The 26,239-nt window shown below is 37.0% G+C and overlaps 1 protein-coding gene across 1 annotated transcript; it reads left to right on the plus strand.

Moving 5' to 3' along the window:
* Nucleotides 1–939: 939 nt before the first annotated feature.
* LOC121423229 (transient receptor potential cation channel subfamily A member 1-like) lies at nucleotides 940–25,456 on the plus strand. Its single transcript, XM_041618549.1, has 27 exons — nucleotides 940–1,202; nucleotides 2,708–3,318; nucleotides 5,016–5,175; nucleotides 5,746–5,924; nucleotides 6,418–6,525; nucleotides 6,950–7,058; nucleotides 7,422–7,519; nucleotides 8,150–8,322; nucleotides 8,810–8,973; nucleotides 9,801–9,964; nucleotides 10,631–10,713; nucleotides 11,749–11,910; nucleotides 12,670–12,781; nucleotides 13,309–13,478; nucleotides 14,842–14,986; nucleotides 15,825–15,908; nucleotides 16,549–16,619; nucleotides 17,202–17,406; nucleotides 17,649–17,756; nucleotides 19,132–19,298; nucleotides 19,878–19,938; nucleotides 21,070–21,138; nucleotides 22,271–22,447; nucleotides 22,815–22,883; nucleotides 23,129–23,248; nucleotides 23,892–23,992; nucleotides 24,668–25,456. Exons 2-27 carry the CDS (start codon nucleotides 2,728–2,730, stop codon nucleotides 24,837–24,839), a joined length of 3,822 nt encoding a protein of 1,273 aa, XP_041474483.1. The 5' UTR covers nucleotides 940–1,202; nucleotides 2,708–2,727; the 3' UTR covers nucleotides 24,840–25,456.
* The last annotated feature ends 783 nt before the right edge of the window (nucleotides 25,457–26,239 follow it).

The following is a 26,239-nucleotide window of genomic DNA, read 5'->3' on the forward strand; positions in this document are numbered from 1 at the left end:
TTCACTGACACAGGATTGCTATAAATGGTCTCTGATCGTGACAAGAAAAAAAGATAAGTTTTTTGTTCTCTTCCATGACCACTTTGAGACACTGGAGGTCGCTCTTACTATAATGCGAGAAATCGGAACCATGGACATGATGGAGTTGAGGGGAGTTGGGTAGGTGCAAGGGAGACATAGGCGGCGGAAGAGGGGGGGGGGGGGACGATCCCCCCCAAAAAAAAAAAAGAAACAAAAATTGTTGTTAACCTTTTTGGGGGCTTGTCAATTTTTTTCCTGCGTCCCCCCTCAAATTTGTGGCCGCCAATAATGGGAGATACCACTTTCCCCGATTTATGACTTTTTTAAAAATTTCATATCAATATGCGTCACCTCTAGGTAACGCGCCATGCTGTGACCCCTTATTGGCACCACGTCAGGCAAACTCTGTGTTGCATATCCCTGGTATTTATAAGAATACAGACAAAATTCCAATGACCTCTATCCACATGGGATTTTACGTAACCACTATGAGCAAGGATATGTATTTTATGTTCCCACAAAATTATTATTTTCTTCCATTTCGTCGCAAACAAAAAATAATAAAATCTGCATGCCCGCTTCTATGGCAAATATGGCAAAGAAGTCCAGGTATATATATTTTGATTTGCTTGCCCGACAAAGCAACAACCTTGAGATCGTAGGCCTATATCCCCGACATAAGTGATAGTCTAGTGATTGGTAAACCTTTGATACATTTTCATCGCAAAGAGGGGTCAAGTTGTTTAGGGAAGTTTATTAGTGTTCTCGTCAATTGATGAATAAATATACAACCAATCACAGAACAAACTTAGATTATGTAATAATCTAGTTCGATAGCTTGGTTGATTAATCGTATACGCAACAGGATAAGCTCATGTGCAAAGAGAACCATGCCCAAGAATTTGATTATTAACAAAGATCATAATCATTTGGTAATGGGCTTCGATAGAGCGTCAGACGAAACTTGGACCACACTTTTGTTTTCAGCATAAAAATCTTGAGTTGATAAGCCGCCTATTACAATCAAAATCGTTTTCTTTATTCATCCATTTCGGAGGCAAATGAATGTTTGAGACGAATCTTTTGTGATGATCCTCCACATTCCTCCATTGAAAATCAATTTGTGCATAGACATCACAGCCGTCAACAATCATCCACAGACAGTCTGCAAAATATATCAGGTAAAATAGTAGCTTCATTGTTTTGAGTTTGAAAACTATGTTTATGTGGGTTAATTGAGATTCAGATAAGTTGGGTTCCGGTAATGAAACATAATGTGCTGCGTTAACTTATTTACTCCTGTATAAAAATGCTCATCCCTTTGGAACATGTTTTTGTTTATAATGAGATTAGTTTTTATTTACATGTCATACCTAAGATAGTGCTCTCTACCATGACAGTTATGTTGCTGATGTATACCCATATTTTTACTAAAATTACATCAAATGTACGAAAAGGTCACATTATATCAGTCATTGTAAGAAACATTGGGTAAAACTTTAACCAGCACAAGGGTAATTACGTGTCCAACCAATTGTGGTCAGTATTTTACCCAATGCGGGAAGCATATTGTCCAGTAAGCTTTAAAAAAAATAGGCAACAAATACTTTAGAATGGGCAAATTTTTAATCACACTGAATGAATAAAAATGCCCAATATTGGTTTGACAAAATTAATAATTACCCTCATGGAGCATTTATACCCAATTTGTTTAGAGTGCCAAACATGTATCGATTCATATGAGTATATAATACATAGGAAGGGTGGAAGAGCAAACTAATAAAAGAAGGGATAGCTCCGATTGCATAGCTAGATACTCGACCACGACCAGCGCCAGAGACTTTGGGGAGCAGGACGAACAAAGATGACGATTTTTTTTCAATTATTGTCTAATAGATGTATTTTAGAGTTACACAACACATACCTCTCTGTTTTAAGTCTTGCATCTTTTTTTTCATCCTCTTTTTTTCTCCCCTTCCTGCAACACTTTAAAAACCATAGGGGGCACTGCATCTCCTATGGCGCCGGCCTATATACCATTGCAACTCGTCACTGAATTCAAATGATATAGTGTTGTGTATGTCCCTGGTATACATGCTCGAAAGACCACAATTTTTAGTTTACTCTTCGAAATGTATATGTAATGAAAATGGTTCCAAGCTACCTCCCAACGATGATGATGATGATGATAATTATGGTGGTGGCGGTGGTGATGGTGGTGATGATGAGGAGGAGGAAGATCATGATGATGAGGAGGAGGATCATGATGATTATGATGATGATGATAATGATGATGATGATGACGATGATTGTTGTTGATGATGATGATGATGATGATGATGATGATGATTATGATGATGATGATGATGATCCACAATATTTATATTGCGCCATATTTCTTTTTAAAACATTCATAGGAGCATGCTCGTTCAATTAAGTAAATTACTATACGTTTCTGCTGAAAATAAGTAAGATTTTAGTCATGATTTGAAGAATTCAAGGCTTTCAATTTCACGGAACGATTAAGGGAGGGGGTTCCAAATATGTGGAGCAATAGATAAAAGGCAAGGCCCCCATAATGATCATTGTGCACAGATGTGACATGGACAATTCTTTCTCGCTCTTTTCCTAATTAAAAATCTTAAATCACATTCGTCCACCTTTTATCATTGTTCATTAACAATAGCCACAGTCTGCAATAATAGAATGTGGAACCAAAACCACGATGACGACAAATCGACTGTTAACAACGGGCAATCAGGCGATGATGACCAAGATGCAGGCGAGCTCTCCAACCCTGCTTTCGAAATGACATCGATGTCGACTTCACCTGGAGGACCGTCATTACTTCCAAGACTGTTGAATGCCTCGGATGATGACGAAAGATCAGTGTCGACTCTGATGTCGGCGTCTAACAAAGTACGGTTCAGCAAGCATGGTCTTCAGCTTGAACCAGTCGAAGACGAGAGCGTCTGCGAAAAGAGTTCGACATCGTCGAACGACATGAATGAGCTCAGTAGCTTTCATGAGAAGCCACGGAAAGTCGCTTTCGATTTGGATACTGATGGCCAAGGGAAAACACCTCACGATCACGAAGACGAGTTGGTTATCGAACCTGATCATGCCAATTTCGTCAATAGCAAATTGTCGTTTCTTGACACCGAGGTGGAGAAGGATGAGGAGAGGAATGTAAAGAATGGGTTCCTTGGAAATGTTAAGGCGAAGTTCCCGAAGAAGAAGAGGAGGAATAAGCTTGGACGGGTGACGTCACCGATACTCATGTCCAACTTGGTCGATGTAAGATTTTATTTACCTTTTACCTTCCTTAGCTGATATATTTTACATACATGTATGCTTTTATGTAAATTACCAGCCCATTTATGTCATTTCATTTCAGCATTTTCATTAAAAGACAACCAAACACACGGGGGGGGGGCGCCGGAGCGGGCGGGAGTCGGAGACGGTTGCCACCAAGGATGCCTCCCTGCCAAAGAGTGTGGGCAAAACGCATTTTCACTATTTTATTAGGGTCATCTTCATAGACATACCCTGCGTTAGTAGGAGAAGGGTAGCCCCCCCAAAAAAAAAAATACAAAAGTGCCACTGTGACAAGTTCACTCGATATGCTTCCTTGTTTTCGAGGTTCTTCGAAAATATTACACGACTCAACCTATCCCCTGGAAAGAATTTGCGTACAGCCTTAAAAGTGCTGTCGGAGATTTTTTCACAAGAGCTCACCCCCCCCAAAAAAAAAAGAATTGCTTCAAGCGCCTGCAAGTAAATTTTGTTCTTCAACTATCTATAATTTTTTTTTACTTCAAAACTTCATCCTAAAAAATCGCCGTCTCCTATATTCATAAACCAACTTTATTTTGTTTGACAAAATTTTCTGCCTTTTCCCTTCTCACGCCATCCTTGTCAATAAGATGCACTCATGCTCAAGAAATTACTACTAGGGGCGGATCGAAGGTTTCGTGGGGGGCAAATTTGAAATCATGAGAGTAGATTTTGGTGGCGAAGAGGCCTATCATAGCATAATGCGTCCGGAAACGGGGAATTTGGACATGGCTTCTTTATTCCTTCTTAATTTGTCTTTCTCTTTCCTCTCTTCATTTTGTTTCCTCGTTAACTTTCGTCTCCCCTCTCTCTCTCTATCTCATGGAGGGGAGGGGGGCAATGCCACTCGACCCACATGGATCTGCGCCTGCATTAACATCCACTGATTAAGATCTTATAATGACTCATGAAACATCATAACACGTATTTACCGAAGGGGCCGTTCACACCTAAAATCTGCACACAAGTAAGTGTCCAGGAAAAGAAAACCTAGAACAAAACAAACCCCAAATTGTCGGAAGGGGTCAGGATAATACACGGCGTCGTGGACGTTCTTTTTTTTTTGGGGGGGGGGATAGGCACTTTCTAGCACCATGCTCCGAGATTTGCTGGTTAAAGGGTGTCATTTCTTCTTCACCCCATGAATACATTTATATAGGGTAGCAATTTTGACCCTGCAGATAATGCCACATGGGTGTGTGGGGGGGGGGGCTTGGCGGCGGAAGCCAAAAACATTAAGGGGGCACCAAAATATTATGACAAGCCCCCCCAAAAAAGGGTTATCAACATAAACTTTAGGGGGGTCGTCCCCCACCTCAAATTTAGGGGGACAGGTCCCCCCCCCCCCGCTTCCGCCGCCTATGGGGGGTATTCTCATCACTATACCAGTTTCCAGTCCCCTACAACGGTGAGAGGATGGGCGGTGAATTCTTGATGTTGAAATACTGCTGTGTATCGCTGTTTATCGCACTTTCACAGTTTACTTTCTATTTTATTGGACATAGAACCTGAAGTAAATTGAAACTAGGCATTTAGGGCAATTTATCGAACTATCTGAGACCATTCTGTTTCATTTGAATTAACTTCAAATATTTATATGAATAAAAAAATCTTCTTTTTTCTATTTCTGTTTCGAAATTACCATATGACGGTAACAGGCTGTAAGAAGGGGTGACATGGAGAATATGAAGAACCTCTTGACTGAAAACAGTTCATTTAATCTGAATAAACTGGATAAAAGTAACCTAGCCCTCCTTCACTATGCTTCGATTCAAGATAAAGATTTCATCGCCAGAGAACTTCTACGACGAGGTGCAGGTAGGAATCGAAATGTGTAGTCGGGCTTTCACGTTAGGGGTGTGGCTAGTCCAGTCAGAACTTTAAGTTTGGTTTGATTTCATTTGACCATAATGGAAAACAACACTACACAATAATTTCAAAGATCATGAATACAAGCTATCATAATGATGGAACATGGGCCTAAAAAGACATATTAGTTCACCGGGTGAACTTTTTACACAAAAATATGAAAAAGAACAGAAATCATCCTTAAGTCGCGGTGGGTTTATATGGTTTCTGTAACTTTGTTGTTACATACTGAATATTTTTTCCCAATTTGCCAAATCGTACTTTATACCGGAAGAGGTTTTACCAATTTGGCAGTAAAGAATATGATTTTTTTCAAATGGAAAGCAATTAAAGCAGTTAATACCTTGTAAGAATATTCCCGATCTTTTATTAGGATTTTTTTCATTCCCTAATTAGGATTCTAATATCTTAACGTAATTGTAAAATATAGGTATTGTAAAATATTGGTAATGTAAAATTTTAAATTATCAATGTGAAACCCTAACAAAGACATAACACATATTACTTTCTTCCTCAAAGACGTCGACGTTCTCAACCTCGACATCAAAGCCACGCCCCTTCACGCTGCTGCACGGATGAACAGCGTCAACGTCGCCCACGTCCTTCTCGCACGGTGTGCCGACGTCGATCGAAAGACCTCGACTGGTCTAACACCGCTTCATATCAGTGCTCGACGAGGACATGAAGAGATCACGAAAGTAAGGAATTTAACACAATTAGATTTCATGCAAGTTACAGCGTCGCCCCACCCTCAAAAAGTTGATACTGCAATTTCATACATTTAAAAGAGTAAAGAAGACAAGTTGTAGGGGCTTGCGGCTGCGTCATCCGATCATCATTAGATAGTTGAGATTGATTCATTGGTAAATTGCCTTGGAATTTATTATCTCATCTCTGACAATATGTTTTAAGGTAAAGGCTATTCTTACCTAAGAAGGCAGCATAATTATAAATTGAAAAATGCAATGTCGCATGATACAAGTAGACCTCTTCACGATAATGAATTAATTGAATCCGATTGAGTATACATGTACTTTTAAGTCATAGCCTGTCACTTTCGTTCCTTACACAATCTCCTCTCTTCACTTACCTCAGTTTGTAATTTTTAGACCCAGCTATCAATTATCATAATGTAATTGTTATTTTCCAAATTTTTCTTCGTGTCTTTGTATGTTTCATTGTCTCTATCAGATCTTGTTAACACTAGGGAGGGCTGATGTACATGCCAGAGACGCGGAAAATGCCACAGCTCTTCATGCAGGTGCGATGAGCGGGAATGAAGCCGTATGTAAACTATTGGTAAGGAAATATAGATTGTGAAGATAACTTGTACGTACATCATGGTTCAAGTACACATCAAAACACAAAATACCGTTCACCCGATCGAGAAGAAGACTAACAAGGGTATTATTATTATATGTCTATGTTACAATCTTGCTTAGATTAATGTTGTCGTATATATGGGATGATATCAGAGCATCGAAGCAAATTTTCTTCGGGAATTATTGAGGGAATTATAAATCAAAGTTGGAGAAAAAGAAAAAGTCTTCAGCATGGATCTTGCCATGTTCTACAAAGAGCAAATATTGGTCAGGTACTTGTGAAAAACAATATTGATATAGAGTGCCTCTTATTTGAAATTTTATCATATTAGTTATGTTAGTATGATAATAACTATAGTTTCTTATTTCGTATCTAAATAATATCTGAATATTTCTTATAGGTCCAACATGGAGCCGATATCAGAGCGAAGGACGTAAATAGTATGACGCCACTAATGAAAGCTGTTGTGAGTGGACATGTCGCTTTGGTAGATATGTTCCTTGAGAGAGGTACGTCTGACATGTAATCAAACTGATGTTCTGTGTTTATTCTGGTTTTAGTACACCACTATGATGACAATTTGCATAATTTTAGAGGCATTTACAGTTTGTTCCAAAGAAGGAGTGGTGACGTTTCAAAGTATATGTCAACCACTGGAAATAAAACTTTAAAAAATTAACAAAGGGGCATCCGCCCCACCCACACTTTTGATCACATAGGGCATGTGATAAATAAGGAGAATAAAAAAAAACTCTTTAGGAATGGCGAATTCTCGCGGCGATGATGATATCTGATGACGATGTTTTCGATGATGGAATTAGAAAATGTTATGATCATCTTTAATCTTACCCCCCCCCCTCTCTCTCTCTCAGCGCACCAAATTGGTCTTAGTATCGAAGCATACATCAACGATGAAGACCTAGATGGCAATACGTGCCTTCATCTCGCTGTCTCCAAGCGACGATCAGAGGTGAGATATGGATAATATTTGGACTAATTGTGTCTGGATAAAAATAAAATATTACAAAAAATACTTCACACTATCGCGCTGCCTTCTAACAGCCTGCCGGAGATTCTATTGTCTATGAAACCAATCAAGACGCAATGTGAGCAAGGAAAATTTGATTTCGGTCTTTATTTTGATTTTGTCATTATTTTCACCATGATCATCATGACCGTCATGATCACCATGACCATCATGATCATCGACGTAACCAGAATGGGAATTATTACCATCATAAATATCATAATCACCATCATTACAATCGCCAGCATCATCATCATTAACATCATTATGATCATCGTCATTACCATCAATTTAATCATTATCACCACCATTATTATCATCACCATCATCCACACTGTCAGCTCCGAAGCTGCGTGGAGATCTAGAAAGATGGGAGAGGAAAAGCCTCTTGAATAACATATAGCAGATTATAGCTATATGCGGAATGAAAATTGTTTCTAGCTCAGCCTTCTTTCGGTAATTTTCCGAATTCCTCCTTTTTATCTGCCTTCGCCGTACTCCTATAGTTTTATTTCACCATCATATTCGACATTTAACTTTTTAAAATTGTTAAAATATGATTTTGTTACGTAGGTTATTCAGCGTTTATTTGGCTATCGGATGAGCCCAAATCTCGTCAAGAAGAACGGCATGGGCCCCCTTCACATAGCAGCGATCAACGGATCGACTGGTGTAGCTTTACATTTGATTCAGAACGGGGCTGAAATCGACATGAAAGATGACGAAGGCATGACACCTCTTCATCGGTACGTCTATCAAATTATATTCTGCAAGTTTTAGCAATTTCTTTTAACATCCAAGCTTAAAGAGGCATCTACAAGCAATGTTTGGATTGGTTGAGTTTCTTTTTATAAATGTATCTGTCAGTCATTGGTGAGATTACAATTTGCTCTCTGATATGTAACCTCAGAATAATCTATCTCTTTCACAATTAAAAAAGATTACATTTTACAGTCCAGTCTAATTTTTCGCCATGGCCATCCTATTGATTCTTCGGCTTAATCAAATACTTTCTTGAAAACTGTTATCGAGGTAGAGCACGGCAACATCTTGCAAACGGAGTGAAGATGATTGCCTTGTTACCATTTAAGTTTATAATTTTCCCTTTCAAATTGTTCCTTTGATAATCAAAAATGCATTATCGCTCTATCGGCTTCATGCATCATCCCTTTGAATCTTTACCATGGCAAGTTTTTCCCAAAAAATCTAACTTTTATCTCATATTTTAACCAGGGCAACGTTTTACAACCAAGTGGAGACCATGGCTCTGTTGGTCCACGAAGGTGCAATGATCAATGAAATTGATAACATTGGTTTTACACCACTTCTCTGCGCTGCCTGTAAGGGCCATACTCCAGCCGGGGAATTGCTGCTTTCACGAGGAGCTGATATCTTCGGTAAGATGAAAATACTTCAATAATTGAGAAGAACGCATTGTCAACATCAACAAAAGCAAAATAAAAACATTGTCATTGTTACAGAGTCCTATTAGTGCGTTTCATTCATTTATCTGTGAGAAGTCCGGGGAAGCGTTTCAATGAAAGGACTTGTCGGATGTTTATCCGACAGTTGTCATAGTAACAATACAATCACGTGACAAATGTTGAGTAAACTCTCCCCAGTAATCAAATGACGCATCGGAAACAACAAGTCAACGTAATCATTTTATTTGCGAAACAAATCAAACGAAACATGAAAATGCGTCTTATTGTTTGCGTCGAGGGCCGCTTTGCCGAAGAATTTTTACTCGTGTTTGTAAAGGTGGCACAATTGCCGAACCCTCAATTGGCAGATTTTAAAGTACTTTCGAGAATAGCATCGTAATAATGTATTTTCTTTGAGAGGAAAGAAAGTAAGAGACTGCCGATGTTTTCATCTTCTATTTTGGATTTCACACTTCCGATAAATGGACGCTGAAACTGAACATTGGCTTCAGACAATTGACCGTTTTATTCATAAAATTAGGATTATCTAAAATATTAAAGAGGGAAATACATGAGCATGATTAAATCCAAAATCCTTATTATATCAATTATTCAATTGTCAAAACTGATATTCCTTTAGTACTAGTCGTGTTGCAGACTCTGGTAAATTAGGTTTCCTTGAGTGAGGATTAGAGAAGACCACCATATCTTCTGTTTTACTTCGTGTTGACGAACTTACTTGAAGTTATCCTTTGATATTTAGAATATTAAAGAATGACAGTCAAATTTAATCTTTGCAGCGTTTGACATGCACCGCAAGTCTCCCTTACACTGGGCCGCCGAGATGGACCATCTGGGCTTCGTCGAGTTCTTGCTCAAAAATGGCGGTTATCGGCTGCTAGAAATTACAGACATCTACGAGCAGACGGCTCTACATTACGCAGCAGAGGCGGGAAATGTCGAGGTATCGTTATCGGGACATTATATTTATTGCCGTCTCTCATAATGATAATGATGGAGAATGGATACGTAAAGATCATTCTTATTAAGTATTAATGTGAAAAAAATCAACAAAAGCGTTTGCCCACCCCAACGACAAATGGAATTGAATGAAAGAAGTCTATATATTTATCCTTTTTGACACCATCGCGATGCATTTGTGCTCTCAGTTTGCATATCACCGGTAAGGCTGTTTTTTTAATACTTCTGAATATAGCTATTTTATGTAACATAATTACACCCGATTTTAATGAAATCGTCAATATTCTGTGTGTTTGATTTACATGTATCTCTATTTATTTTTTTAATTACCTTGCTGTTGGGGGATACTTGACAGTAAGTATTTGAAACAATTAACATCCAATGAGGAGAGCCTTTGGTAGAATGTCTAAAACCTTGAGTTATCGGTCGAATCTTTACATTTGGTTAACACTTTTAATGTTTTCTATTATTATGTTTGTTATAATGACATCCTAATTGAATAAAACGAATTCAAGAATACAAACAATATATTCCGGGATTTATAAAAGGAATAAAGTGTCATATGGATGAGATGTAAATAGATTTCGGATGGGACACTATGTATATACAATAAACATTAGGTGAATATCTTGGGTTTTTTAATGTTTAGATGATCAAAAAGTTGATCCAGTATGAGGTCAAGGGTGAAGTGAGAGACATGACAGAGAAAACACCGGTCCATATCGCTGCTCGGTATGTCAATAAAACTATGATCCCGATGATGATGATGATGGTGATGATGATGATGATGATGATGATGATGATGATGATGATGGTGATGGTGATGATGATGATGATGATGATGGTGATGATGGTGATGATGATGATGATGATGGTGATGATGGTGATGATGATGATGGTGATGATGGTGATGATGATGGTGATGGTGATGATGATGATGGTGATGATGGTGATGATGATGATGATGACGATGATGATGTTGGTGATGATGATGATGATGTTGGTGATGATGATGATGATGATGATGATGGTGGTGATGATGATGATGATGATGATGATGATGATGATGATGATGATGATGATGATGGTGATGATGGTGATGATGATGCTGATGATGGTGATGATGATGATGATGAAGATGATAATGATGATGCTAAAGATGGTAATTGATAAACCATGATGATGAAGTTCTATTGCCATGGATCTAAAAGACAAATTGTTTTGATTGACAGACAATGCAAACCAAATAATGAAGATGATGGTTAATGGTGAAAATGATGATGATAGTAATGATGATAGTGGTGCTGGTAGTTTAAATTATGATGACGATGGTGGTGGTAATGCTGTTGGTGGTAGTGGTGGTGGTGGTGATGATGGCGATGATGGTGATGATGATGACGATGTTGGTGATGATGGTGATGATAATGATGTTGATGATGATGATAATGATGATGGTGATGATGATGATGGTGATGATGATGATGATGATGATGGTGATGATGATGATGATGTTGGTGATGATGATGATGATGTTGGTGATGATGGTGATGACGATGATGATGATGGTGATGATAATGGTGATGATGGTGATGATGATGATGGTTATGGTGATGATGATGATGATGATGACGTTGGTGATGATGGTGATGGTAGTGATATACATGATACTGGTGATGGTGATGGCGACAACCATAACAATGTTGTTTTATTGGTTGTGTTAGTATTGGTGATATTGATGGTGGTTTATATTGTCATTTTTTTTTACAGAGCCGGTTATTTATCTTGTGTTGAGGAGCTACTCCACCAGACACCATTGCTCTTAAATGACGAAGACCAGGATGGAATGACTCCGTTACTTATAGCCTGTTACCATGGACACAGGGATCTTGTCAAAAAACTTCTTAAGATCGGGGCAGACATTACGAGCGTGTAAGGATTATCATCCAGGATCTCACGCTCTCTTTTATTTTTTTTTAATATTATCAGTTGTTGAAGAATAAATAATGATTTTAAAGATTTAAGGGCTTCCTTTTGCTCAAACGGAGGAACAGGGCGAGGAATGTGTCAATTCACTATTCATTAGAGTCTCTGTGATGACATTGTTTTCGTCTAATCAGCAGCAGTCCTTCAGCTATGGAAATACAGTGGCGCGAAGAGTCACACATATCTACTTTTGATAGATAGAATATCGAATGCATTAGGTTGAATTTCAAATACAGTTCTCGATAGATACAGATCTGCATTGCTCCCGACATTACTTTTATCATTTTTTCTCGGAATATTTTAGAAAGAAACATTCAGTATGTTAACATCTAACGTAGATGGTTATATCAAAGATCGGTATCTTTAACAAAAAACAAGCTAGACGTTTGGGAAAACAACTAATTCTGAGAAGAAAATGACATATTTAGCAGGATCTACTTTTAATCATATTAAGCTGCGTGCATGCTCTTTGCCGCAAAGTTATCATTTTTACTTCGTCTAAACTGCATATTCTGTCAGAAAATATCTCTCATTTTTTTGTGGGGGGGGGGTCTGACACATCCAGCTGGTTCCGGTCATGACACACAGTTTATGTCAGTAGTACGATGTTTGTACCGGGTTCATTTGGTATTGTGTTCATAATTATTGGAGTACAATGTTTAAAATTGAAATCTTATTTAATTTTATTTCATCGATTTATCATAGAAATGACGATCATAGGACGGCCTTAATGTTAGCATCAATGAATAACCACGTGGAAACTATGAGTATACTGATCGAACATAACTGCGATATACACGCCTTGGACAAATATAAGGTATATAATAATTAAATACTTTCTCTCAATGTTCATGTTTATGTCGAAAATGAAAATAATATATGGCAGTAATTTGGATAATAGTTACCTATATATTGTTGTTTGGAGTAGAATTGTTTTATTGAAAATATTGTTTTTCTAATTTTAAAGGTTTTCTTATTTGTACCCCTAAAAAAAATCTTTAAAATTTTAGGTTTTCTAAATTCTTTTCGTTTTTCTATTATAACAAACGGAATTGAAGTTCATCTATAGAAAAGAAATATAATAAGTTATGGCTTGCGACACTCTCTGCTTTTACGATACAATTAAATATGAATATACTTCCTTTAGTTGTCCTTTATTTGTTTAATACTTTGAATGGATTCAGTGATTGTGATGTGAAAACGGTACAACAGGATAAATAGTTTGGCCTTTTTAAGATCCAAAATCGTACTGGGATAGAACGGTCCATTAAAGATTTATAAATAGGTGGAAAATTCATAACGTGAAGTATCACCACCGTTTTGCCTTATTTCATCGTCAAACAGAATTCCGCTCTTCACCTGAGCGTAGATGGTGGCCACATCGGTCCAGCCAACCTTCTAATCCGAGCCGGAGCTGACCAATCAGCATCTAACAACGAAGGTTTCACTCCCCTAGAGCTGGCCATTGACGGTGACCATGGAGAGATTGCTGCTGCTATTATCAAAAGTAGAGAGTGAGTGTTGAATAGCTGGAGACATAATATCAATAACAATAATAATAATAGCAACAATAATAATAAGGATAATAGCAATGAGAATAATGATAAGAATATCAAAAATAATGATGATGATGATGATAATGATGATAAAAATGATGATAGAAATAAATGAATAGGTGTGTTCAGTTCTTTTATTTCATTTCCATTCAAAACAATACAAAGTAATATAAAGCAATACAAATCAAGTACAATTTTACAGAAGGGCATTCTTACTTCGTAACACACACAAAAAAACACAGTATAATATAGAGCATAAATGGAAATGAGGGGGATCCACTAAAAAGCAAAGTTTGTAAAGTGTGGATTCCCCTTGGAAACGAAGAAATTATAGTTGACTTATTCCTATATGGTTACATGCATGTATAACAGGAAAGAAAAAGAGAACAAAAGAAATCATATTGATGCAAACATAATTACCGAACAAATGCAAAGCTTTTCACACGAAGAGGTCTTCGTTGTAAAGGATATATTGCGCAAGACAGGAGAAAATACAGAGAGAGTAACAATAATAAAAATGATACGAACAATAATAATACACAACATTCATAAAGTACTAAATACACATTGTTTTTAATTAAGCGCTATAGATACATAGAAATATATAAGTTGAAGAGGTTAATAATAACTGATGTCAGTCGGGATGGAGGAAACGAAATACCAGCCCGTACACAGAGTTAACACGATATGAAAGATAGAAAACCGCCGATGATTAAAAGCAAAAAACATGGAGGATAACCTAACAAATTACAAAGATTTAAGACAAGATGATAAATACTGATATTGGAATTTTTCATCTGTAGTAGATGTTAAAATACTGAAATAGTATTCGTAATATTCCTCACCAACATTTTCCATTTTGAAGACTAGATTGAAAAGTAGACATGGGAGTGTTCTCCAAGCATCTTGTTAATGATTTTCATCAACAGATTAGCTCGGAGACAATCATGTGCATGAATTTCAGGAGCTTAGAATGAAAATTTTGTTTCATGATTATGCTCCCGTAGGCTCAGAAAGAAATTGGCGCAAGTCATGTGTATGTAGAGAATATTGTATAGTTATTTTCTGTATGACGGATGATATATCATGCTACGCAGATCCAAACTTACGAAAGTGAAACATATCCCTCGCTGATACAATTATTTATTAGGGACAAAGGGGCCAAAATCAAACCACATGTAAGCAATGCAATGATCAAATTATAAATAAATACTTACTCGTTTTCTATGAAACAGAGCACTCAAACTGAAATTAAAAATATTTTCACAAAAGGGTCTGATTGATCATTTTTTTTTATTGCATTTTTATTTCATTTTGCCAGCTGGAGAATCGCGATGCAGAGTAAGGACGAATTGATGATCTCGCCCATGAAGGCGCTGATCGAAAAGCTTCCCGACGTCGCCCTCCTCGTCATGGACCGATGCGTCCATAAGACATACACGGAACAACATGTTACATCTTATGACGTAAGATGATACAGTAAACACGTGTGTTTTCACAGTGAATACATATTTTGAATTAATTTATCAGTTGATTAATTAATCAATTAATCTATTTATTTATTTATTTACCTGTTTGCTTACAATGTCTGTTTGCTTGTTTGCTAATATTATACACTGATTACTTCTATGTATTCTTCGATTTGTACAATAAAATGTAATTGACATTGGTAATAAAGATTATATCAAGGAGAAACTTCCTTGATTGTAATACTGCTACTTCTACTTATTCTACTACGAAAATTTCTACCACTACAACTGATTCTGCTACTATTACTATACTACTAATACTTCTGCTACTTTTACTACTACTGCTACTATTCTACTACTACTACTACTACTACTACTACTACTACTACTACTACTACTACTACTACTACTACTACTACTACTACTACTACTACTACTACTACTACTACTACTACTACTACTACTACTACTACTACTACTACTACTACTGCTACTACTGCTACTACTACTACTACTACTACTACTACTACTACTACTACTACTACTTCTACTACTACTACTACTACTACTACTACTGCTGCTGCTGCTGCTGCTACTACTACTGCTACTACTACTGCTACTACTACTGCTACTACTACTACTACTACTACTACTACTACTAATAGTACAACAATTTTTGCTACTACTAGTAGAATATATGTATAAATATATCAATTATTTGTTATATCGATAATAATGATACGAACAATGATAATAAAAGTAATAATAACAACAATAATGATTTATTTGTTAGTAATATTCTTTTTACATAGTTTTAAATATCGTAACTCGATAGGTAAAGTATGAATACCAATACATCGACCCTGGACCAGACGATGAATCGACAAGAGCTAATGGATATCGATACTTCGCAGTTAGGGTGAGTGATCGGATTGAAGACTTGTCCTTTCTATTCATCATCTTTCTTAAACCTTATTCTTATTTTTTCTACTTCTTCTTTTCTCCTCCTCCTCCCCCTCTTCCTTATTCTTTTTCATCTTCTTTTTCATCTTCTTCTACTTCTTCTTTTTCCTCCTCCTCTTCTTCTTCTTCTTCTTCCTTCTCCTCCTCTTCCTCTTCCTTCTCTTCCTCTTCTTCTTCTTCTTCTTTATCCTCTTCTCATCATTGTCCTTTTACGTCTTCTCCTTCGTCTCCTTTGTTTCCTCTTCGTTTCATCCCCATTTTCATGATTCTTCTCCAATATTTTCATCTTCTTGTTATGATTTTAACGGGGAAGGGTGTAGTCTCTGAAAGAAAATATCAAGATTCTTGTGATACAGGGTGTAAAATGTCTCCACCAATAATCGGGACAGTCCTTTTATGTTTTGATATTTGTTTCTTTGTCTACCCATGTATCACTTGGTTTTATTGTGAGCAGAGGTGAGGGTAGAAAATCTATTAATGAAACTAATTTTGTTTTAATTTGAAAACCTTTGACGTTCTAATAATTTGCATAAAATTTGAGTGCTGTCTATATTTCCATTATTTTGTGTCTGTTGCTAAAATTGATTACATTTCAGACGATGTGTCAGTACGGACGGGAAAAACTGCTAGCTCATGAATTATCTCAGAGTGTTTTGAAGAGGAAATGGTAAGAGCTTCGACCTTAGACAGAATGTTAACCCCCTTCCCCACCCCAATTCCCTCTTTCTCTCTCTCTACCCCCCCCCCCCCCCCTTTCTCTCTCTGTCTCAATGTGCCATGCTGTTTACTAGTGAATGTGATACATGAATAACAAATCATTCATTTCATCCATCGCGTTTAATGTTTCGTCAATCTTTAGAAGGCTTATATAAACCCATTATACATGATCCTTTGTTACAAATTGAATCACACTGGCCAGTATGATGTACCCCCCCTCACTCTAAAAATTTGAATGTTAAATCAACATTTGAAAGGTTGGAGGAGTGACAACTTTTTCCAAATGTTACATCCAACCTTGTATAAAGCTGAATCCAACATTTTAAGTGTTGGGTAGAACCATTTAAAGTTTTAAATGCAACATTTAGAAAATGCTGTCACTCCTCCAACGTTTCAAATGTTAAGTTAACATTTCTTGTTTTTAGAGTGAGCTCCTCACCACCCACTCCTCCTACTTCTCCACCGCCACTCTTCCTTCTTTATAGATTCACACCACAAAAAATAGTTTTTTTTTAAATATCTATTGTTTCAGGAATCGGTTTGCAAGGGTCTTTTTCTACATCGATCTGCTATTCTATGTGGCATTTACAGCGTGCTTAACAACACACATTACCCTAGCAACCGTGCCACCGGATGAAGCATATTGGGATGACGTTAACTATGCGTTGTTGAAATGTCCGTCCTATAACCTGTCACTAAATCCTGCACTAAAGGACACTTTCTTTAACGGAGCTGGGGTAAGTATAAGGTTGGGGGATGGATGGATGGATGATGAATGAAAGAAAGGGATGAAAGAAAGAAAGAAAGAAAGAAAGAGAGAGAGAGAGAGAGAGAAAGAAAGAAAGAAAGAAAGAAAGAAAGAAAGAACGAAAAAAAAATGAATGAAACATTCAATAATCAACAGATGAATTGATAATCGGATAATTTTTTTACATTCATCTGATATTACTTTATCACTATCTATCATTATCTCTTACAGTCCAATTCTCTATGGTACGTTAACCCCGCACCGTTCTATACTGGATACGCCATTCTAGTCTACTGCATTTCAATGATTGTTGGAGAACTTGCTGAAATGTATACTCTTGTAAGTAATGTATTGGATTCATTCATTTTGGTAGTAATCATATTGCTAAGATTGTCGTTGCATGCTTCTACTTCTACTACTACTACTACTACTACTACTACTACTACTACTACTACTACTACTACTACCACTACCACTACTACTACTACTAGCCCCCCCCCCCCCCTCCACTTTCGAAATAGTTCCGCAGCCACTGACATGAATGGTTGTCCCAAACAGAAAATCAGCGCGGAAATCAGAACACAAAAGGTGTCAAGTCATTATTCAATAGAAAATAGTTGTACCCCTTTTTCGCCTCGCCTGAAGAGTTCGGCATGAGGCCTAGTGATCACTTTTCCTCTTATTGTGTCCTGTTAGTCTGTTGGTCTGTTCATGGTCTGTTAGTCTGCTATCAAAATGCTAAAGCTTTTGTTCAACTTGCTCTCATTTCTCTATTTCCGCATCAATTTTGTTCACAAATGGTAGGCTTACATAATGGGTCAAAGGTCATCTAGGGGTAAAAAGGTCAAATGATATGAGGTCATGTCCATCCTTTTTTTTTAGTTTTTGTTCAACTGGCTCTCATTTCTTTGTATTTGCATCAACTATGATCATACTTGGTACAATTATGATCCTTGGGTAATACCACATATGTGTGTTATTGACGATGATGGGGTCAAAGGTCATCTAAATAAATAAATAATATAGGCTCTGTATATAACGCATGTAGCATTCTTGTTAGATGCTCATGGCGCTTCTATATTACCCCTGTTAAGTTAGTCTATATTTTTGAGGAATTACTTCCTGCCGGTACCCGGCCATTTACCTTACCTGGGTTTAAAGTGCAGCACGATGTGGGTAAATTTCTTGCTGAAGGAAAACACGCCATGGCTGGGAATCGAACCCAAGTCCCTCAGATGGAAAGTCTTTACCACTAAACCACGAGGTCCCCATCTAGGGGTCGAAAGGTCCAATGATATGAGGTCATACCCATCCCTTCCCTCACTTCCTTTTGTCTGAATCAACTATTGTTTTACACGTGGTACAAATTATCATTGGTTGATACCACGTATGTGTTCATGAGGATGATAAGGTCAAAGCTCATCTAGGGGGTCAAAATATCATGTTGCATAAATCATTGATCGCGAAATCAGACGAGACTCCTGGTTCGCGAACCACCTAGTCGTTTTAAAAGTGAAAACGATCCGATTACTTATCTATAATTGACCTGTTTCTAATTTCACTATATACAGTATTTGAAACTGTGGAATTTACTTTTTTGGTACTTAATAAATAAGACCATTTTTACACCATTTTCTTTATATCGATATTTAAATCTCTTTACGGAATTTACCTATTTTGTAATTAAAAAGAAACTATTCCCCTTGTATTTCAGCGTTTAATGTACTTCACGGAGATGGCTAATCTGGTAGACTGGGCCACACTATCAACCGCCATTTGGTTTGTTTTACCTCCGGGTCGTGCCCCATGTTTTCATAATTGGAATGCTGGTATCGTCGCCATTTTCCTGTCTTGGATGAAGCTTATTATGTATTTAAGAAGGTACAAATAATGTCTTTTTCACGCATTTGTAATTTGTAATCCTGTGATTTAGACTGATACATTAATTTCGATGCAGGTGACGCCCCCCCAAAAAGAAATCCCAAGTAAATGAATAAGTGTGATTTTTCTGAATATCATGAGGGGCGGCTCATGAGGCAGGGAGGTGACTGGCCCATATTATTTGAAGTGATGAAAATGTAAAAAAAAAGGAGGGAAAAAAGTTGAGAAAATTAAAGGAAAAAGGGTTGTGTGTGATTGTATGAAAAACTATGTGCTACCTGAGAGAAAGGTCAAAGTGTATACACATCATTTTTGCCTGTTTAATCAGTCAGATCAATGTCCCCCCCCTCCCTCTCTCTCTCTCTCTCTTCAAAAATACATATCATTATAATTTATAATTTGTTGTTCATTTTGATTTTACATCTCTGCCCAGGCAAGTGAAAATAAATATGAAGGCACCTATTTGTCAATGTTGCAAGAGTGGAAATATCCGGCTTACAAAAAAAGGATATAATTATATGCAAAGTTTTATAACGCCAGTGAATTCATATGTGTTAAAACAATTTTCTCTCCATGTAGTTTCAAGACCTTCGGGCTTTACGTTCTAATGTTCATTGAAACCCTCAAATCTTTGGTGAAGGTACGTCAGATATATAATTTTCTCTCAGAAATAAAAAAAATATATATTTTCTTTTATAAGAATGAATATACCGTAGAGTGATTTTTAAGAATTTACGTATAGCTTACTGAGTAATGTCATGATAAGTTCCTGCAATTTCTTTTTTATACCTCTATTGATATTGTTAGTGTTATTTGAAAATTGATTTTTAAGAAATTGAGACATTTATGATTTAAGAAAATTTAAACGTAAAGAAAAGTAAACATGAGATGTAAATTGGGTTAGATGTGTTTCAACGGTTAAAATGCAGATTTGAAATGCACAGGTTGAATATACGAATTTTCAAAATATCAATATGTCACTGAATAACAAAATAATGTTTTTTTTTTAATTTCAACTAATTAAATGGCTAGTTGTAAATAATTTTGGGGTTGAAAACATATTCTGTTATCTTAACCAATCATTTTTTGAGAGCATTGATGAGTTTTGAATAATTTGGGGGGTAGAAAGCATATTCACTAACACATTCTGCTATCTTTACCAGTTATGAGTGTAGGCCTATCATTCGTGATGGCTTGACATATTATGCAGTCCTAACTTTCACTAAACTTAATTATTTATGGGGCCCGTTTCATAAATGACTTACAAAAGTTGCATCTTTGTCACTATGGCAATTACCGTGGTAACAGGGCTCAGCCGCCTATCAGAATCCAGGGGCCGATTGCACGAAAGGGTCTTTCCAAGGACCGTCTTTCGTGTCGCCAATCTTTTATGATACGCTACAAGCGGGGTGTTTCTGAAATTTATGATAAAGAATAAGATTCGTTAGCTTGCTTTTAAATCAAATTTTACACAATTTCATGATATATCACATCATTTTATAAGCAAATATTTTGTTTATTTTAACGGACGAATAAAATATGTATGCAGACGATTTATTTAAAATGCGTTTTACATGGCGCATCATAAAAAATGGGCGACACGAAAGACGGTCATTGCAAAGACCCTTTCCTGCAATCGGCCCAAGGTTTCCATGGTAGTTGCCATAATGACAAAGTTACAACAGTTGTAACTTTTATGAAACGGGTCCCAGATCCAGTAAATGACATTGTGTAACTTATTTTCCCGCTCTCCCCTTCTATAAATTCACAGGCTATGACGGTTTTCATCATGTTCGTCATTGCATTTACCTTCACATTTAGAATGCTCTTCAGTACACAGGTATGTGGACTTTTTAGGGGCACGTTTCATAAAACTTGTTATGATAACAAATATGCAATAACAGTTACTGAAATCTTTCTATCTGATTGGCTGATGGTAAATTTGTTATAGAAATTGTGCATCTGATACTGTAACAAGTCTTTATGAAAATGTGGGGGGTGGGAGTCTTGTTCAAAACAAGAGCGCGAATGGATGACAGATTTTGGGAAGAGAGAGAGGGGGTCGGAGGTGAGAGGAAATCTCACAAAATGCAGATTAAAGACATACACATTTTTGTTGAGGATTGAGAGACAGAGTTGTTTGGAGGGACTGATAGAGACAAATAGACAAGGAATTCCAAGCAAGAATTGTTGTTGATGATGATTATGATGATGATGACTATGATGGTGATGATGATGAGGCGGAGGAGGACGACGATAATGCTGGTGATAATGGATGATGGCTGTGATAGTGATAATGATGATGATGAATATAATGATGGTTGTGATGATGATAATGATGATAATGACGATGATGATGGTGATGAGGATGATGATAATGATGATAAATATAATGATGGTTGTGGTGATGATTATGATGATGGTGATGATGATGATAAATATTTCATTTCATTTATTTATTTCACCACGGTTAAAAGCCCATTCAGCATAGCTGTTTTTCAAAGGGGCCGTGATACAATATACAATATTTAATACACAAAAATGATCATGGTTTTTTAAACAAACAAAGTAATTCATTAAAAATAATAAAAAAAATTACACGGATACAAACAATTAAAGTGGATAAATTAACAATACAGAGTGCAAGTTGGATATTATTAAAATTCAGTTATCTTACACATGGGTAAAGGCCTACAACTAAAACTATACAAATCGCTATAATGATGGTTGTGATGATGATTATGATGATGATGGTGATGGTGATAAATATAATGATGATTATGATGATGATGGTGATGATAATGATAAATATAATGATGATTATGATGATGATGATGGTGATGATGCAATGACTTTCAACAAATTATAATGGCAACGCTACAATAGAGAGTACGTGATATATTACGGGCTCTGTAGGGTCATCACAATTTAGGCGATTCCTGAACACACTAAACCCATCTCCTTCCCCGCAGTACCGATTTTCCACCACGGATCTGGCATTTATGAGTACGATGACGATGATGCTGGGCGAGATGAATAAAGACGACATCTTCAATGAGGAAAACGACCTGACACCATACGCAGTGACGTCATACTTTTGCTTTCTAGTCTTCATCTTCTTGATGCCCATGGTTCTCAACAACCTCACGGTAAGCATTCGGTGTTATAAAGTAAACCTACTTGTTGCATTCAGGTTACGTTCATGCTACGTCCAGGTTACGGTAATGCGTTGCGTCCATGTTACGTTCATTCCATGTTCATAATTTTATTTCGTTTCTGTTTATCAAGCAAACAAAAGAGGTACATCAAGAGCAGCTATTCACCCCAATGACGAAAAAAAAATAATGACTTGGTATATTTATGTAGGAGATTATGGCATAGTGTCGAGTGGGGGTGCTACTTTAATGTAAAAATCTGGGAAGATGCTGATAAGATGATGCCTCTCACATTATAGAGATTAAGTACTACCATGACTATTGCAACCCCGTATTGTCTCTTGTATTTCTGTTACCCCAGATTGGTATTGCTGTTGGAGATATTGAAGGCATCAGAAAGAAGGCATTCATCAAAAGAAATTCTGTTCAGGTAAGAAGAATATCCAGCAAACGTAACTTGGAGAAACATGTCAATTACAAAATTTGATACTAAATTTTCGATTCGGCTTTCAAATCAGATAGACCAAGTTCAAATATTTTGTTCATACATACCTAAAATAGCTTTATGGAATGTATCATTAAAATAATGGGTGTTTGTTGATGCTTTCTGTATGTAGTAAATCTTATTTTTAATTCATTTGGTATAAATAAATATTATTTTTGTTTCCACTGAAGGCTGATTACGTCTATCATCTTGAGAACAAGTGTCCGCTTTGGCTTCAGAGATTTCTGTATCAATCAGAATATATCATCAGAGTTCAGAAGGAACGGTATCGGAACAAATTTACATCAATGGTGAGAGCCTACCCCCTCCTCCCCCCCACACTTGTTACTCTTTCCGCGTTGCATTCATTAATTCCCTAACTCTATATTCCTTTCTTAATATCATATCTATTCGATGTTTATTTAAAATCATCCTCATCCATACACCTTCTTTCGGTGTAAAAATGGTCACATTCTCCGCTCCCCGCTTGAGCATTTTATTACCTGTGGATGAATGAAAATAATCTTTTGTGTTGTTTTTTTACCCATCTACACTAAAGTTTTTAAAAATGTGAACTAGACCAAAACTAGAGTGCTCGTATAATTTGTATTTTGATTTGATTGGGGTGGGATCTGTAAGGGGATGTCATACTTTTTTTATATATTAAAACATAGGGGTCCACGGCAAATGCCTCTCATTTTTTGCATGCTCTTCTTCTTCCATTTTCTAACCCTATTTTTCTAATTCCCCTTTATTGTCACTACTCTATAATTCTAATGGGGGCGGTCGCCCTTGCCCTCGTACCGCCCCTCAAAGCACACCAAATTTTGATTGCGTCATCGTATTCCTTGTAGCATTTCATATGATGTAGACTTGCAATAATTCAAAGTAATTGAAAAATGAATACTATTGAACAATTTTTAAAATGAATATGTTTGTTAATTCGATAACCAGTTCTTTCCACGTGAAGACGAGGCACTCATTGAACTGGATGACAAGTCAGAACCAAGAAATGCCGAACACGTGCTGGAAGAATTACAGAGACAAAAGTTTACGTAAGTAATCGGAGAACATGAATATCGATGGACGTCCCTTGACTGTGAATCACGAGGACCAGGGTTCAAACCGGGGTTTTAAATCACCATCTCATCGTCGCCCTAACTGGCGTTGTCACTCATTACCTTTCGGTGTGATTATGATAATTGTAAATACATAAAAGGGCTACTTCCCAGCATGTTCGCAAACAAAATCGCTCTTTTTTTGGAGGGGGGGGGGGGGTATTTTCATTAGCTTTCTGACTCAAAATAGAAATATATATATACCGTTATACCGTATATGACACATATTTAGCTCACTCGAAACTGAAAAATATGGATTATATGGTTTTAGGTTGTAATTTTCTGTTCCGCTATGGCACTAACAAAGGGTATAGTGGTTTAGCAAAAAGTGTAGCATACGGAAAAATGGGGCGTTTTTACTGTTTTTGTAGACCAAGTTGTAACTATTGTACAAAATGAAGGCAAATGTGACTGAAAACGTTAAGTGTGTGTACTTTAGACCAAATATTTGACCATTTTTTATTAATTATATTTAAATATACGCACATGAGATCAATGGCAACCATTATCCCCTACCCGCCCACCCCCCCCCTCCGAAAACCCAAAATATATATAGGCTACGATCAAAATAATTATGATGAAAATATCAATTCTATGTTTCTTCAATAACAGGTTGGCATCGCTGAAATTAATGGTGAGACAACAAGGTGATATCCTTCAAAGGCTTGCTGATAAAGAGGGAGTAGCATCTAAAGTCCAAGATATAAAAGGTCTTACCGAGTTATTCGATGAACAGCCTACCGAAGAAACAGACCAGACGGATCCAAGCTCTTCGATAGCTTAGCTCTACTTCGCAGCAAGGGAGGGGCCGCGGAACCGCCCCGCCCCCACTAAAAAAAAAACTGTGTACAAAAATATACTATCTAATTTTGATTTTTTTTTTGGCACTACCCCCTTCGGCTCACCTACTCCCCTACTTACAAAATAGTTCCATGGCCCCTGAATGGAGTGTTTCATATAGCATCTTGCGAGATTTTCTCTGGCTAGTTTGCTCCGTGGATTTTAACGAACAGGGTGAATGGTGACTCCACACTCCATTTAAATATCTTTGCTTTATAAAACACCCATGGCAGTCCACGGCATTTGTGCATTTTTAAACTTTTGGTTTTTTTTAAGTTTGCAATAAAAAGTGTCTTGTAATAATAATAATAATAATAACCAGCATTATTTTAATACCAGGAGTAGTCACTCTCAGATGTAAGCTGTTCTTCCAGCGAGCCCTGCACGTAATATAATGTGTTGTTTTTTTACCCTTCTTCATTCTCATATGTCGAGTGCCTGACAAGAAGGCAGAAATTCCGATTTTTAAAGTCTTTGGTTTGACTCGGGTGCCCGGGGGCCACTTACATTGACGAGTGGATACCATGCGCGACCAAAAAAACACGTAAAAAGGATGTCTTTTTCACGATAGGGCATGTTACGTACGTAACGTGATAAGGGTGTCAAAAACAATAGGGTATCTATTTCGCTAGGAAGATTACGTGTTTAGGGTCGAATTTGCGGGGATAAAATAAAATTCAAATGTTTTATAAAGGATGTCCTTTTTGTCCCAACACTTCGTGTTTAGAGTCCGATTTGCGCGAGATGTAGAAAACGTGGGGTCGTACTAAACTAAGGTAAAGCCGACGACCGAAGGACCCGTAACAATAAAGCATTCCTGTACTTGTTTAGGGGTTCATTTCAGGTAATATTTGCCAAGAATATCGTTTTGTTTCCAATACTTGTTAAGGGTAGGGTTTCTCACGCCAGTACTTGTTAAGGGGGGCATTTTCAGAATATGGAAATTACGTGTTTAGGGTGCTTTTCGAGACCCCGTGGTCGCGCATGGTATCCACTCGTGAATGTAAGTGCCCCCCCCCTCCGTTCATGAGGCGGGCGCTCTACCACTGAGCCATCAAGACGACTGAATGTGACAAAATTTCCTTCAATTCATTGATAGAGGTATTGTGAATTTAAACGATGTAGATATGTCTTCCCTTTTGTCATTTTATGAGTCGAATCGGTCCACATTTATGAAAATTTTGAAATCAACCACGCTTCCGTTAAGAACTAAATAATTGATACCACTGTTCCTTTTAGATGACTGTCTTTCTTTTCTGTCAATCAATCCTTCATGTCATCAGTGTAATGTTGATATAGGTGTATTTAGTATTACAAACATAAATTATGTAAGACAGGAGAGTA

The sequence above is a fragment of the Lytechinus variegatus genome, chromosome 10, assembly GCF_018143015.1.
Source record: "Lytechinus variegatus isolate NC3 chromosome 10, Lvar_3.0, whole genome shotgun sequence".
In the NCBI taxonomy this organism is placed as follows: domain Eukaryota; kingdom Metazoa; phylum Echinodermata; class Echinoidea; order Temnopleuroida; family Toxopneustidae; genus Lytechinus; species Lytechinus variegatus.